The sequence below is a fragment of the Aulonocara stuartgranti genome, assembly GCF_965226115.1.
Source record: "Aulonocara stuartgranti genome assembly, chromosome: 14".
NCBI lineage: Eukaryota > Metazoa > Chordata > Actinopteri > Cichliformes > Cichlidae > Aulonocara > Aulonocara stuartgranti.
In genome coordinates, this window is record NC_138950.1 from 5,505,179 (window position 1) to 5,522,953 (window position 17,775).

At 39.9% G+C, this 17,775-nt stretch overlaps 1 protein-coding gene across 8 annotated transcripts in view; it reads right to left on the reverse strand.

The window, feature by feature from the left end:
• The window catches only part of sptbn4b (spectrin, beta, non-erythrocytic 4b), a gene marked incomplete at its 5' end in the record, with an annotated part of 119,655 nt that overhangs the window by 88,282 nt on the left and 13,598 nt on the right, over positions 1-17,775 (reverse strand). For 2 of the 8 annotated variants that reach the window (XM_082503895.1, XM_082503894.1), the window contains 4 exons: positions 338-511; positions 1,086-1,237; positions 1,700-1,857; positions 7,085-7,260. In XM_082503895.1, coding sequence (XP_082360021.1) covers positions 338-511; positions 1,086-1,237; positions 1,700-1,857; positions 7,085-7,260 — 660 coding nt within the window. Of the gene's footprint in view, positions 1-337; positions 512-1,085; positions 1,238-1,699; positions 1,858-4,805; positions 4,960-6,696; positions 6,722-7,018; positions 7,262-16,345; positions 16,812-17,775 lie in introns of those variants that run through there. The other 6 variants (XM_082503896.1, XM_082503897.1, XM_082503900.1 and 3 more) reach the window with 6 other exon arrangements.

Below are 17,775 nucleotides of genomic sequence, written 5' to 3' on the forward strand. Positions count from 1 at the left end.
GTCCTTGCTGAAGAGCAGACTGGAAGGCGACTGCTGCCGGTCAGACACTGAGTGACATTAAGGCTTCATCCACTAAACACGGCTGTCGCACACTGGTGACGCAGCGCATGTGACAGCCTTCCCCAAACCACCAAGAGATAAACGATGCACTGCTGATCACAGCAACTTTGCACAGCAAGTTTCCGCAAAACCAGCATTCAAATATTACATCCGTAAAGAAACACTTCATATCCTGGAATACAATAAAAGCACCTTTTCTCTATACAGTGACAAAGTTGGCTCATCAGATGTCCACACTGCTATAATCTGTCACGATGAATCTGTGTTTTAAATTTACCTGAAAGCGAAGGATGATGGTCCAGATAAGGCCCAGGGTAAGGCGATGGTTTCCATCCACAATGTCATGGGAACCGACGTTTTCCAGGTGAACCCTCTGCTCTTTAAGAAACTGCAGTGCTTTGTCGACGTTCTCCAGGCAGTGGATCCGCATTCGACCTCGTGTGGGCCTCGGCTGTGGCAGGAAGAAGAGTTTGAGTACTTTTAATAAGATAACTGTTATTATTGACATACTACATGTGGGACTATAGCAAACATTGTTAAAATAATAACAAAGACAGTCAAAAGGTTGGATTTACTTTTAGAAATGACAGAAGTAAAAACCACTGAGGAGAATCTGGGGATATTTTTAGCACAAGGGCAAGTCCTTTCTTACAAATGCCCCCACTGTGAAATAAAGGAAAACTTAAGGAGACATCATATACCAGGCAAAGTGGTAACTGACTGGTAACAAACAGACAGACAAACAAAGACAGAACCGATTACATGCTCCCTCCTTTCAAGTGGAAAATAACCAGAAAAGGGTTTTCTGCAGAGCCAAAGACCCTGGACACTATGGGTCATAGGATTTTTTTTTTTAAATGTTCTAATCTCTGAAGTTTACAGACGCCCTTCAAATTTCTTTATTCAATTTTTTAAAAGTCCGTCAATGAGGGCAAATATTCAGTCAAAATGAAATCAGTCAGAAAGAAACTGACAGAATGAACAAAAATGAAGGATTACAAAACTAAAACCATGACGGCTCCTACCAGCAGCTCTCCACTGAGGACCTCCAGCAGTCTGGTGAGCATGTATCCATCCCTCAGGTCGTTGTAAAGGTCAGATATGCGACAGGACACCCTGGCTAAATGAGAGTTGACCCACTTTGTAAAAGTCTTCTTTTGCACTGCATCTCGTTCATCTGAGGGAAATTAGGAAAGACATTTTAAGTTAAAGGAACAGATACAATAATATCAGCTTTATATATGTGAAATGATTAGATCGGAATCACTTCAAATGGCCCTGAAAGACCTTTTGTTGCTTTCAGCTGCATGCACGCTCATGCTTGCCCCTTGCCTGACAAAGTCGATCTAATACTTTATGAAATATTTTCTTCAAATACCTAAAATACAAGGTGCACATAATTCACTATTAAACAGTTAAGAGATGAAAAATCTAAAAATATAAAGCACTTTGAAGCAACTGTTGTTGTGACTGGGTGCTATATAAATTACATTTTATTAAATTGCATTTGATTGATTGTTTAAAAATGCCCTGAAAGTAGGTATTATTCATTTTGTATATGAACAGATAATACGGTCAAATGTCTGCATTTGTGTAAATGTGAGTAAGCATGTGCACTGATCTGCTTGTGACCTCTGACCTGCCAGGGCCTTGATGCGGGAGCACTCGAACAGTTTGGAGCTGGTACACTCTGTCTCCCAGAAGCCAGAGCCGATTGGTCGGTTGTTGTTGTTAAGCTGGCGCTGGGCTTCCGCGTTGTCCAGGTCTGGAGAGGCATTAGCCATCGCGCCCGACGCCCTGCGAAAAATCAAATGCTGTCATAATATCTGATATCAGCCTGTGTGTGAAATAAAGGATGGGATAAAGTCTTCCTGGTAACATATAAAAATGAAATTGAAAAAAAACATCTGTACAGTCATGCTTGATGAAATATGTTTTGAATGAGCCAATATAAATATCAGTGGATTTGCTTTAATGCGCTACTCACATACAAAAATGCATATATATGTATGTGAGCACACTGGCACATGCAGAGGAGAGAAAAAGAAGTGCCATTGCTCCATCCCCACAGGTGAAGAGCCTTTCGCACCTGATAATTAAATTAAATTAAACTAAACTGACTTCACACGTCCTTATTAGATATCTCTTAACCCTTATTCAACCGCACAAGTTTAGCCAGCAAAGAAATTCAGACTCAAAATTCATGGTTTAATAAGGAGACTTCTGCAGAAATAAGGAGTCAATAGGTCCTTTCCTGTTCATGAATGATGCAGTACCTGTCCTTGGCATCAAAGCATTTTACAATAGCAAAGCTTAAAATAGACTTAAAATGATTTGGGCATCTCATCTCTTCAGCCCGTCCCTTTGACAGCTGAAAGCAGGTACATAAAAATAGCTTCTAAACCTCTGCATGAAATCACACTGTGCCAGCTGAGAGTTAAGAAACAGAAACATTCGAAACAACAACAATGAAAAACCTCCTGTTCAATTTTCTGATATTCATCAGCTTCCGCTGCATTCATTTGAAGAGCTCACAGAGATGTTTGATATCAGTTAGAGGCTTCAATTAAAATTAAAATGAAACCTTAACAGTGAGCACTGGATAATGTGGTGTAAATAGTCTGCTTCGAGCAATGCACGGTTCGGTTTGTGGCACTTGCGACAGAATTCAGAGCGCACATTAAAAATCAGCAGACTGGGTGAAAACTTAAACGCGTCTCTGCTAGAACAGCTTGGAGGCTCTGAAATAAAAATTTGGGTTTTTCCAAATTAAGGCACCAAAAAGATGGTACTGTCTGTTTCAGCCTTCTTCATACACACCCTCTTCAAATTTTTTAAATGCTTTCTTTAACATATAAAGGATGTGTCATGCAAAAAAAATAGATGGTACCTCCTGTCTTTTCCTGAATTTGACAGTTTGTTGTTTTCAGTGTGTGTGTGTGTGTGTGTGTGTGTGTGTGTGTGTGTGTGTGTGTGTGTGTATGTATACATGTTTAGACATCTTTGTGAGGACACAAAATTGGCATGCTACTATACTTGTGGGGACTAAATGCCCGTCCCCACAGGTTTGAAGGCATTTTTGAGGCTCAAAATGTGGTTTTAGTGTCAGGAGTACAATTAGGTTATGGTTAGGTTTAGGCTGAAGGTTAGAGTTCGCATTGATTTTTAATGGTTAGGCTTAGGGTAGGAACTGGTCAGATGGACTGGTCTGACAATTTCAGAAAGTGCTGAACTGCTGAGATCTTCCCACACAAACCATCTCCACGGAAAATGGTTTAAGAAAGAGAAAATATCTAATGAGTAGATACCATAGGTCAGAGGCAAATTGCCAGACTACTTCAAGCTGTCAGGAAGGCAACAATAGCTCAAATAACCACGTGTTACCACCAAGGTATGGAGAAGAGGGACTCTGAACACACAACACACTGACCCTTCAAACTGAACAAGAATCTGAGGCTACAGTTTATACTCACCAAACGATATAAAGAATGTTGCCTGGTCTCCGTTTCTGTGACATTCAGATGGTAGGGCCAGTCTTTAGCACAAACAACATGAAAGGATGGATCCATCCTATCTTGTATCAGCGATTCAGCCTGGTGCTGGTGTGTGGGGATATAATCTTGGCAAACTTTGGGCCCCTTGATACCATCTGAACACGTTTTGTGATCATAGTGTGCCCATCTTCTGCAGGATAGCACACCATGTCACAAAGCTCAAATCATCTTTCACATGACAGTGAGTTCACTGTATGGGCTCTACAGTCAGCTGATCTATGCATCACTGTGCGATGCTATGATGCCAACATGGACCTCAAGTCTTTCAGGAATGTGTCCAGCACCTTACTGAACCTCCACAGTGACGAATTAAGGCTGCTCTTAATTCTTCATGTTATTAAGCACTTGCCAGGTGTACCTAATAAAGTGACCAGGGATTGTACGTATCACAACAGGCATTAGAAATATAAAAGCTCGTGTCGGTAATGATGTATAGAGCAGTGCACTGGACATTAAATAAATCATAAATATTTTAGATGCACATTGGGAATCTAATAAGAATTCCCAGGTAAATACAGCATCGTTAGTTTTCTCATGTTCTCACTCTTTGTGTTACACACACGATGAATGGAAAATACATGCAATGGTTTCTCTTGGTGAGGAGCAGATGTGCCTACGGATATAAAAGATGCCATTTGGTGCTCTTCTCCAAGGCTGCTAACAAAGGGGAGGGAGGGGGAAGAATACATGTTTGTTTCCATGGCCCCACTGGGAATCAAACCCACAGCCAACTAGGCTTTTACACATGTGGGTTCAAGGGGAAAGACTGATGATAGAAATGTATTCTCTGTATATTTATCCAGAGGGCTTCTTTTGTCATACACTTATTTCTCTTTAAACTTCTTACAAAGATAGAAAGTGATGTTTAAAAAACTGCTGGCTCATTTTTGTGGCTACATTGTTTCAGTATGGTTGTTTTTTTTAGCAGATACAGCAGTATGTTTGGTGGTCATCCTTCAGCATCCTAAAATCATCGGCCTTTCCAGTGTGCACTCATTAAAACCCCTGTCCTTGAAATGCCTCACAAGATAACACAGAATGAAAAATGTTCTCCCCCCTTTCCCCTCCCAATCCCCTCCCCCATTTCTCCCTATACCCTTCTTTCAACACATAGGAAGAATACACCCAACAGTTACATGCCCTGAATTTGTATTGTTACTTTTTAGTTAATGTTAGTAACACTATACTCACCCATTAAGTTCAATTTATGTGAATGAAGATTTCAAGTAAATAAAAGGTCAAATAAGCATTTGATGTTACTGTTTAGGAAGGTTTCTCTGAAGATTCCTGCCTCAGACTTTTTCCCTTTTCTCTGTAATCTCTTTTTCCTCTCCTCATCTGGCCCCTTTTTCCTGGCCTCCTCCTCCCTCTGCAACAAAAACCCAAGCTCACGGTTGTCACTATACCTAAACCACTGGAAAAACAACATAGCCATATCGAGTAAATGTCAGCGTGCCCTGCAAGACAGAAAGAGAAGAAGTAGCTGTGCACATGCACTTAGCTGTCCTCCCTGGAGAGGATAAATATTATAGAGCTTTCTATCTGGTGATGATGCAGAAAGAGGACTGCAGTGAAATCCAACAAAGTGAAGCCTACAGTAAATCAGATAAATTTATAGGTAACCTGAGTGAATGAAAAGACAACAATACAAAATGTTCTTTTCAATTAACTTTAACCTTTAAATAACAAAATACTAATAGAATTGTTTTGGAAATGTAAAAAAAGAGATAAAATTAAGCCCAACCTTTCAATAGATACATCTTCTCTACTTTATACAGTACATTTTATACAGTACATTTTATTCCTCAACTCATCGTTATCTTAAAAAAAAAAAAAAAAAAATACAATTTGTGAGAAATAAAAATCATGAAAATGCTGTATTCTTTGAACATTTGGATACTTCTAATGAAGGATTTGTTTATAATATATTGCCAGGTTTATTCTGTTTTCAAAGAAGAACAAATGAGTCAAATGCATATGTTTACATTTATACTACAATAATTAAACAGTTGGGTTGCAAAGGTCATTCCTACTACAATCCTTCCAAGCTCTTGCATGACTGCTGAATATTAGTGCAAACTGATGGCTCGGGACAAAAGCCTTTTCTTTTTTCTCGACACCAAAGCGCGACCTTTCCTCTTAAACATCCCTAAAACACGGGCTCTCCCTTTACGGCCGCACTAAGAACATCACGCAGCGCTCTATTTTGTGATTAGTTTTCAGATGAGTGGCAGCTGATGGTGTGATCTCAGATGTTGTAAATGAGCTAGCCCCTTGTTTAATGTCCCTAAATCCCTGTACAGTTTTCACTCTAATCCCCCGTGTGGACTAAAGTCACTCGCCAGCATTTTCCTTCAGAACGTGTGAGAGCCACCTTTGAGGTTGGCTGCAGAGTCCCACCATGCTCTGTACTGACTGATATCGCAAGCCATGAAGCCAGCAGGCTCATGTGAATGTTTAGACAGAAACACCCCAGAAAGAACCAGGAGTACTAACATGGGGACCTTCACTGAGAAATATCTGTGGCCAGACTGATGTAATGACTATAAAGCAACAGAAGAGGCCTGCAGGTGAATCGTGTATCTGCAGAAAAGAGGTCCAATGTCTAACGTGTCAATAGTTTATCTTTTGATTGCAGTTTTTACTTAATTTTTGCCCATTTGCAGCATTTAGACTGATCATGAGATCTGCAGGGGGTTTTTTTTAAACTGAATTTCAACCAGATTTAATATCAGCCGATATTAGTTCTTTATAGACTTACTGATGTTAGCATTTAAAACAGACAACAATTTGCTTTATTTAGGTAAAGGAAAGAAATAATCTTCAAACATGAGCTCTGGTGTTCCATCAGAAGGCTCTCTGCACCGACACATGTTCGGAGCACCACAAACCAGCAGTCAGCCAGATTAAGTTCTCCACAACTGTGCTGCCACTGTATCTTATTAAGGCTCAGAAGTAACAACACATAACAAATGTTAGCGAGATCTGCTTACGTTTGTGTATTGGATTTTTAAATCACCACACATTAGTATCAGTCTGAAACCCCCCCACTTATATCAGCTAGGCTCTGATTTTAACTCACCTCTATCACCGCATTAGGTACTTTCATGCAATCCAAAAAATAGTGTTGCTGTTTCTGTTTCATATCTAGCTCGTTTATGACGTAGGCCAAGTTTCTTTCAAAGATGTTTGCTTTCTAAGTGCCTCCTTAGCTTGTGGCAGCATGCTAGCATTAGCCCTCCTGACATATGACCCACTTTGACTGAGGGCTGCTAACATCCACAGTCCAGCTAAAAGCTAAAAGACTTGTAACTTTATAGATACATTTTCTTCACATGGTGGATCATCCAACAAGCTTTCCCCTTTATTAACCTCTTGTTGTGTCTTTCTCTCATAATTCTTACCATTTGATGATGACTAAATGAAGCTGGTTGTGAAAATTATCCTGTATCCAAACTGTGTTAGGTTACCTGTGGTGGACGTTTAAAACCTCTTTAGTTGATGACGACTGCAGGAAAAAACCTGTAACTGTATATTTTTGTAGGGCGATAAAACAAACTGAAATACGGATTAAAGCCGGTGATTGGATTGGAAAAGTTGAACCACAACAAAAGTCCGCATCAGTCAAACTGCAGCCAAAATACATGACTGCTGTATCTGCGCGTGTGTATGTGCGCGCGCACGCACGCGTGCCCTCTATTCTCCTTGCCTTGTTCTTTGCCGAACCTCAACCACCTGGTGTCCTAAAATCAATCAAATCAAACACAAGGCTGCTCTGGTGTGTGTGTGTGTGTGTGTTATCACCTTTATTCTAATAATCAGACTCAGCTGTTCAGGAATCAGTCAGCCGTAGGCCGTCACACACACACACACACACACACTGCTGGCTATCTGTTTTATGCTCTGTTTTGACACACTGAACACAGCCTGCAGGAAAGTTTAAAAAAAAATGTGACCGCAAACTTTCATCTGTATTCATACTTGTGTAACACTAAATTCATTCTAATATTGGCAACAACAACAACAACAATAATAATAATAATAATAATAATATCAAACTTCTTTAACATCATTCTGGAAAAACAGTTAATGTCCATGAGATCTTAAGATATTGTGTGATGTGTCTTTGTTGAAGAACCAGGAAAATATGGAAATATATTTGGGGGACATGGTGGATTTTAACTCCCCAAAAAAGCTGAGGTGCCTACTGTGGAGTGTACATGCAAACATACACGTGTTACTACTTGTCCTAAGTCCACAGGCAGCAATCCTGTGCTTCACTTGAATGAGAATCAGAGTCATGTATGATAACGTGACCCGATTCTGTGCTGTCTGCAGGTGTGAATGTGAGCATGAATGGTCATCTGTCTGTTTATGTTAGCCCTGTGATGGACTGGCGACATGTCCAGGGTGTACCCCGCCTCTCATACAGCAACAGCTGAGTTAGGCTCCAGCCACCCCCTGACCATGAATTAGATGAGCGGTTAAGAATGATTTAATAAATGACTGACTGTGTCACAGAGTAGCAGAGCTTCACGGATAGTAACACCACTGTTTTCTGTCATTGTACATTCGTCTCCTTTTCCTTGTCCAACTTCAGGGAAAAATACCACTGTGGGCAGTAAGCTAGAAGGATCACCACCCCCCTTTCTTTGTCTGTATGAAGTATAAAATCAAAAAGCAGAACAAGCTCACAAGCAGGAGAGACAAAGAAAACAGCTTTATTATTACTTCTGACATCTGTTGTTTTTCTGCTGTAATACATTTTAGTGCTCAAATCAGATGCATCTTCATCAACTATTGATGTGGACTCCATCGACATCTCTCTACATCACTGCATATCAAATATTTTTGTCACCAGGTTTTTTTTAAAGCTGCTTTTGGTGCTTCTTTGACTATGATCCAACTCAGAATATGTTATGGTTTAATGGTTTTACTAACCACTATATTAAGAACACTTTAACTACCAGGAGTGTCGTGATAACATCAGACGCTACTGGACAAACAGAAGACACATTTAAACTACTACAGCTTCAAAATAGTTCTGAAAATAATGAAAATCAAATCAGAACAAGTGCCGATGTTGCCTGGTGAAGTTAGCATGTCACAAGTCCATATAATTACGCACAGTCACGTCCCAGCAGGTGCAGGGGGGGAGAGTCAGATGAACCTGGTGGATCCTGAACAGTTGATGCTGATCAGGGCTGGTGAGCTTCAAAATGAAAGTGCTGAGTAATACTGCTGATGATCTTTCATTCAGCCACATAAATACAAAACACCTCCAAATGTTTTATTCTGAGAAGGCGACGACAGAAGCGAGTCCACCATAGTGTTTCACACTGCATTCAGCGCACATGCAGACATCTATTAATCTGACCGCACTGGTAATTCAGCAAATATAATTTCAGTAGTTTAAAAAAAAAAACTGTTAAAAACAACAAACTTGGACCAGAAAGTTTTGATAAATAAAATCAAAAACACAGATTCAGAACGGGGATCTTGCTCTGATGTTTATGTTGAACTCTCGGGGTTACAGAGTTCGTAGGAGGCAGCTGTGCCAACACCGAAAGATCAAACCTTTAAACAGCAGCGTCCTCTCTGAACTCTCCATGGTGTTGGAAGAAAGAGCATGAATTGCATCTGTGGCCGTGTGTTCTCTTTGACATCTTCCATATATTGTTAAAGCCCAGTAGATGCAGTGGAAAACCGCACAAATAAAACCAAACACTGTCATATTTACGTATGGAACCTGATAATATGAAAGAAGTTATACAAAATAAAACACTCGCGTTTGGTAAGTTTTTACTGCTTAAATAATTTGTTACAGAGTGACATGTCCTATTTTATTTTGTAAATATTTTTATATTAAAATATATTATTTCATTCCAATGTCAAGATCTGCCTGTTTCACAGTAAACTAAATTATCTCAGTGAGTCACCTTGAACTTGGCAACCTGTGATGATAATACTGAAACAAATGAAATTAGCGCTGGTAAAGACAGGACAGTAAAAATGGGAACTTTGCCCAGAGATATCTTCTCATCTCTCACTTTTAGGAGAGAATCTAGATCATATGAAGCTTTTCTGTTTTTCTCCAGGTGGACCTGAACCCTATATCACTGTGGTTTATAGGACAGCATCTAAAAGGAAATGTTCTACATCCAGGGTGGCCATCTCTGTTTCTCCCCAGGTGGTTTGAGTGTGTTTACGTGACTGCGTTTCAGCTCAGTCGTGACTCTTTTAGCTGTTCTCTTTACTTTGAGGTTTTATCATCCAGACTTGTATCTGTCAGTCTTATTGACATGGGTATGAGAGATTGTGTCTCAGTTTTTCCTGTACATTTAAACAAGCTTTTGAACGTTAACCCTTAATCGGTTCTTTTAAGACATGCCTGTCACATTTCAGTTGATTTCTTTTGCTTAATCAATAGCCTAGAATCCACAGCTATCCATTAGGGCTGTTTGAGTAGAGCAGAAATGAAAACCACAATTAATTCGGTCAATATTGAGATTATGATCTTTTAATACAACTGCTCGTAGAATTCATTTCTTGGGAGTAAATTTTCTTGAACTTTCATCCAAAGATAAAAAAAGAAAGATTTTGAATTAAACCCTCCACAGCCTGGTAGTCGGTAAATTTAGAGAGTACCAAAAGCAAAGTAAGAACCAAGCACAATAATCATATAATCATATAATCTCAGAGATTTTGTTTTGATAATCACTGGAAGCCAAAATTGTAACTGAAGCTTAAAATCTGACTAAATGCACAGGCATATTATCCCATTAAAACAAAAACATAAGCCGAATATCTGCACAGAACTGCACTCTTTTTGACAAAAAAACTCTAAATGGATTTATTCTGCTCACTTCCAACTCTATTTTCTTTCTTTCTTTTTTGTCTTTTTTTTTTTTGCTTTTAAAGTAGCACTGCGTGGTTCGCAGTTTTCTTGCGCTAAGCCTCGATGCATCCACCGCTGTCTGAAACATGCAGTTTTAGCTCTCCTCCCTTTAAGATGACTTTCTTCTGACTGGCTTAAAAAGCAGGTGGGAGGGGCTTCTGTGCCACAGCCAGACTCGTTTGCCTGAGATGACCATATTTGGAATATCTGCACTCACTGACCATATTAGAGACAAGATTTGTATTTTTTTATTTTTACAAATGTTGGAACCTGAGTTTTTGGCTTACAGAAACTACTTGAAAATGTGTTCAAGTTTATTATAAACTTCCATTATTGTAACAATATACAGCCATGGTAAAGAGACAGCATAACTCTTTTATGTTCTAGGGTTTTACATATCAAGATACAAATAAAAATAATCTCACAAAGTCAACCATGACTTAGTTTGTCACTGTTGCAGTTATTGTTACACATAAAAAACAAGTTGTTTGAAGTTTACTTTAAACAATGTATTATTGGTCAGAGTTATCATTCATAAGTTTCCTGTTGCTTTGTTATTCAGGGATCATCTAATAGTGTAATTACTACTGCATGTCTACATCCATACATGTGTGAGATTGCAGAAATGTCAGTCGTTACATCTTCTCCTCTAAACCACTCAGTGTTATTATGGCCTTCTCTCACTAGCTATGCTGCTGAAGTGAGCCACCACAATAAATCACAGTTTCACCAGCGACGTAATGTAAACACCCCCACGCCCCTCGCCCCGCCTCCCTGCTCTCTCCTTTTATTATCCTTCACACTTTTGCAGCTGTCCTCTCTCTATTCCCACCGCTCCCTGTGTCCTAACCTCTCATCCTCTTTGTCTGGCTTCCACAACTTGTGTTTTGGCAATTAGTATCTGACACTGATGCCTCTAAACTAACTAAAGAATGACCATAGTCTAAATGCTAACCACCCGGTGTCCTTGAAACATACACTTAACCCTGAAATGCTGCATTGAAGCAGTTCCGTCATCAATGGTAATGTACAGCATGCAGTGACCACAGAATGATGGTAACGTGAACGAGTGCTAATATAAACTGTGTGACTGTGGAGCTGAAAGAAGAGCTGATGGATCCCATGAGCTTCTCTGGGTCGAATGTTTATCCGTTCATTACTAGTCTGTAAATTATATACAAGTTTAATTAAGTCTACTTCCAGTTTCAGTCACGTATTCCAAAACCAGGACAAGAGTTTAAATGTCATTGTACTTTTTAAACTTTACCACTTAGTTGAGTCTTGAGTGTAATTTTACAGCCATCTGTAAAACTCGGTGGAGGCACTGATCTTTAACATTACTGAAGCAGTGTGAGATCAGCTTGACAGAAAACAGAACAAAAGTCCTTCCAGAAGCCAGGAGAACTATTTCTAAAGACAACATAAAGAACTGACAAGAAAGCTGACAACTTATTTCCCATTTTCCTTGGAAGACAAAGAAATAAGGGATGGCTCTAGCACCTACTGCCCACCACTGTTCTCTTTTATACCATTATACTTTTTTTACTATCTTTTTTCCCATCTTTCCCAATGCATGTGTAACAGGGGCACCAACCAGTCATATAATATGTACCCACAATGCAGTTTAACAAAGCCAGTTTTACCCAGCTAGCTGCCTGTGACTCCTCTGATCATATAAAATAGGATGATAGCTCATGATGTTCTCCTCCATTCTGATGTTGATAAAAAAAAAGAAATGTCTATAGTGTTCTTGTTCATCTACTGCAAATATGTGGCTCATTGTGATTTTAACAGTTTTGGAAGGGGGGATTAAGTTATATCAGGCATTTGCTACACACACATATATAGTGGAACAAATTAAAACTGCAATATTAATTTACATGGGTACATTTTCCACAGAGCATGTCGACAGAAACTTCATAAACTTCCCACTAAAACACTACCTCAGATCTTGCGTATGGATCAATACGGCTCCCGTGCAATGATGAATTCTCCAGTCAGCAATTTCTTCTCTTTATATTACTCCACCAGTGATCCAAGAATAGCTTAAAGTACCTCACGGATGCAGGACTGTCCATCTCTTTTGATATAGAAGTTAAATTTAGAGATAGAGAGAATGAGGGAGAGACAAATATATAACCAGACGAGGTGAGAAGACAATAAACTAGAAAGATGAAAATGAAGTGTGATATTGTGGAATATAGATGTTAGAGAGATAAAGGAAGGAAAATATGGAAAAAGAAGTGAAATAGAAAGACAGTGGGAAAATAAAGAAACTGATCTGAGACAGATATAGGGGCATATCACCAGAAAGATGAGTCGAGTAAGAAAGAGAGACAGCTGCCAGTGTTAATCAGTCAGCGGCAGCAGCTCTGTGTCTCTAAGGCTTAATCTGGACCAGACCCTCAGTGCACCCCCTCCCCTCTTTTCTTTAGTCTTCATCAATATCGTCACATACACATCATTTGGGGACATTAATCACAGCCTCTCCTAGCTCGCTGATATCCCATCTGCCTATTGACAATTGTGAGGAGAACGCTCGGTTACTAAAACGTCTAAAGATTGATTAAGTGATTAAGTGTCAGACTTTGGAGGGTTCGAGAAAAGTTCAAGACGCCACATTATTCTCCATTAAAACATAACTTTGTCAAAAAACGCCAAAGTTAAAGCGTTTTTACAGTTTTACAAGCATTATTTTATCAGTATGAAAGAACATCCCATCAACCACTGCCAATAAAATCAATTTTCTGTGTGATCACAGCCATCAAATCAACAGGAAGCAAGATGTGAGCATGTTCATGTTGAACATGTGAACAGAGTGAACTCAATTCTACCAATTGTAGTAGCTAAATCGCACTAATTCAGCTGTCTGTACAGGAGCAACAATGATGGCTCGTTTAAGATCAGATTAGATTTAAATGCCTATTGTAAACACTACTGTCTTTTAATACTATTACAATAACCCTGAAATTAAATAATAGCACTCACCTGTGCTTTAAAGATTAAGAATTTCTTGTCCTTTATCTCCACGTTGGTAGAATTGTTGAGTCATTGTCTTATATTTCTGTTTGTATGTTCTTGTTTTTACTATTGATCTAACTCAGTTTACTTGTTTCATGCAAAGACTGTATTTAAAAGATGATGCCACCCATTCATTAGTGAAGTCGAAAGCTACGACTTGAGGATTTGTTGGTGTTTCTACGTGCGAAGGGTGAATCATGACGCTCCTTTCTGAAACCTAGAATAGCCAAAATTGACAAAATGGACTTCGTCTTTTACTTATTATAACCTGAAATGAGCGACTGAGCCCATAACCCTATGGCAAAAATGTTTACAGAGGTCACGTTTAAGGTAAGTTTTTTTTCGTTTTCCTTTTTCTGTAAACCTGGAAGTTTTTTTGCAGCCACAGGAATCAAGAGGAACGCAGGAACTTTCACATTTGGCTTCACTTTTCAGACCCGGAAGCTACGTCCATCTTTTATGCTCTCTGAGTGTTAAAGTGCTGGTGGAAAACTGGGACATGTGAGCTTTCAGAGCATTCATGTGTTGTTTCAAACAGGAAAAATGTTTGCTGCCTCGTGACTATAACAGATACATAGCAGTTATAGAGTCAGTGCAATAGCTTGTAAATGTTCATTTAAAGTTTATAGCTACAGCTACATTTGGACATTTTTCTGCTGGAAAACCGCCAGTGAGTGCACGGTTGCAAATGATAGAATGCTGACACTCAGCCTTATTTCCCCTTGTAATTTCATATTTTCTGTACAATTTTCATCCTTTTGCTGCAGTCAGGTTTCTGTTATTGATCTGTGTACAAACTCAAATGTGTAGCAATAATGTTCTACAGCTCTTACATTAACATTTAACAGTGAACCGAACATTGAATATTTAATCCAATCTAACTTTACGTTTGACTGTCATTCTGACCCAAACATGACCCCAGGTTTAATCCCAAACTTTATCCACACTGATATTACCTGACAAAATATATGGAATCTGGATCATTCTTTGAGGGAGTGATGCTGTCTCTCCTTTTCTCCTTCACACTCACTCACACACACACGCACACACAAGATCCTTCACTGTGACGTCACACAGTACGCACTTTACACACTGCACTGAGTCACTTTGAGTCACTTCACCTCAGCACAGTGAACCCGCATCTGTAAGCAAGGGCAGCAACCACACCCAAATTCTGAGTCGACAAGAACACGCCTCTTAAAACAGTGACCTTGTGGTCTGATAAACAGCAGAGAGCTTCAGTATCCTAAAGATGCTGTTGATCATCCAGAGAAGACAGGGACAACAAGAAGAGTAATTCTATCTAGCTGAGAAACACCATAAATGTATACAATATTCACACTGCTGTGCAAAGATTTTAGACATGGTGTTCAAATATGATTCCATCGTGCAATACAAACGTAGAAGCAAGCTTGCTCTGCAGCAAACAAAGTCCTCAAAACATGCAGCCAAGCACAAAAAGAACAAGTTGTGCTCCCAGTCTAGGGTTACGGGAATAGACACAGGAACCACGATAAGTCCTCTTGGATGATTGGAACAATCCCCCAACAAGTCCCCGAAGAAACCTGAACAACCTGTGCCATTTTAAAGGTAAAGTGTTTTTAAATATTTAAAATACATGAAGTAATCTTGCTTACCACCACATGTTTTGTTCACTTTGAAATGGGATCTAGCTGGGTTCAAACTGTTAAACTTTTGTATTACATGAGTGACTCAAGACAAACTGAAATACCACAAAATGCAATGGATTCAGGTTATAGAAACCTGCTGAGCACCACATGTGGTATGAAAAGGTTCACAGTACTGTGTGCAACATAAACCCACTGAGAGACACTGGAGTAAGGGGCTCAAATGGGTCCAAAAAAGTCACAAAACTTACAGTAAGTACCGTTAGCAGTTTGGTATTAATGATTAAATGAATTCAGATAACCGCATACCTCTGTTCACTTCTTCCCTCTTCTTTTATTCATGTTGTTCCAGTACAGTCACAAAGTAGAGATAACCAACTAACTCCCACCTGCATGCAAACTTCAGATCAAGACAGAAAGGACAAACAATGGCCCGTGACATGTCTCCGTGCACAACAGGGGTTGTAGTCACTTTTTTTGCAGCAGTGATCAAACAGACATTAGACAGGCTGCACTGCATCTCCTACTTGTGTTGCTGAAGCAGTGTATGCTGCTTCAGGCCTTGTCAAACTAAAGCATGAATTGAGTCAATCTACAACCACCCCTTCCAAGACAGCAAAATCCCTCCAGGATTTGGGAAGAAAGGTGCAGAAAAGCGAGAGTAATGTAAAGTCACATAAGGAGACCACAGGCACATTTTAACTTCCTACTAAAATACTGCATAGAGCATTACTGTCGATATTTATTCTTGTGAAGTTCTGCTGCAGTGTGCATACGGGTACAGTGTGCAGTCTGTAGCTAGAAACCAAATAAATGATCTCTAATTTAAAGTAAAGGTTACACAGAAGCTAAAACATGCAACCGCGTACCATAGCCCACAAAAAAACTAGGCCGCTTTCTGTTTCTCAGCTCATTTCTCCTTTTAAATTAGACAATCAGATCCAGCAGGCATCATAAGCACCTTTCCAGGCATGCATCACGTACACATGTAAGTGGAAATAAGACACGAAACGGTCCGTCCCTTTGCCGGATCACTGCGGTACCCTGCACCCAAATGCAGGCCGGCATCCCGGCAAAAAAGGAGGAAAAAAATCCCATGCATCTCGACTCCTTGCTCTCACACGGGGAATGAGACGACAACCAAGGGAAAAGGAAGCATCTTTTTGCGCTTTTATCGGCCTTACCTTTAGCCTCAGTGTCAGTTTTTTGGTTTGGTTTCGTCCTCCTCCACCAAGACGTCGCTGGCTCGAATCGATGAGGAGCGCGGTTTATCAATGGAGGAGACTGACGCTCCGCTTTTATTCCAGCAGGGTTTTCCCTCGATTAGTCCCTATTACACGAGGAAGCGGCTGGTTTGGGTAATTACTGAAGCACCGCGGGGGGTGTGCACTGTGCAAAAACTGCGCCTTAGCGCACGTTAAGAGCGCTGCGTGCCTGCAGCGCTGACCGCCGGCCGGGAGATGCTGAGGTTCAGTGCCGGTGGAGGGTGATGGTGATATCCATAGAGGTCCCAGTTTCCACCTGACACAACCTCTCCTTCCTCCTCCTCCTCCTCCTCCTCTCCGCTGGTGATGCTGAGGAGAAATATCAGCATCAATGGCAGAGAGAGAGAGAGAACGGGAGAGAGAGAGAGAGACGCTGACGGTGACGAATTTTAACGGATAACCACAAGAGGCCGCGTTTCAGCAAATTGATTCAAAGGCTAAAGAAGAACAAAAAAGAAATATCACAAAAGTTAGAAATACCAGCACATAATACATCTATGCGAATTTCTCTTTGAGATCAATATTCTTATTCTTATCTGAAAACACTGGTAAATATTTTTAATTAATACACATTTAGGAAGAAAGTCCAAGTTAGCTGTTGATTTTTCCTTTTTTAAAACTCCCTTTTAACTTTTATTCTCTTTTTTCAAATAACCTTTTTTTTAAGACATTGTCACATGAAATAAGGACGTTATTTCATGTCTTTTAAGCGTGACGAAGGCTACATATAAAAAAAATTAAAAGAGTTGCAGTACACCTGCAAAATGTTCCTCTTCCTTTTTTCATTTGCTCTCTTTAAGTGTCACCACATAATCAGGCTCCATCTTGTTTTAAAGAGCCCATAGTACTGGATTAGGGCTTACTTGTGGTTCCTGGGAATTTTAAAAGTAGAATGGGAGGCAGAGCCTTCAGCTTTCAGGTCCGTCTCTATGGAACCAGCTCCCAGTTTGGATTCAGGAGACAGACACTGTCTCTTCTTTCAAGATTAGGCTTCAAACTTTCCTTTTATATAAAGTTAGTTAGGGCTGGATCAGGTGAACTTGAATCCTCCCTTAGTTATGCTGCAATGGGTCTAGGATGCTGGGTGATTCCCATGATGCACTGAATGCGATTTGGTGCAATATAAATAAAATGTAATTGATTCGAAAAGCATAGCAGATCATCTACCTCCATCTCATTTAGTGTCTTGCATCCTGACACTCAAACTCTTTGCATGTCCTCCTTTGCTACATCCATACACATTCTCTGAGGTCTTCCTCTTTTCACCCTCCCTGTCCTATCCTATGTCCAGTATATCCACTATTCCTCCTCTGCTCATGTCCTAACTTTGTTTCCAATCTGAACAGTCA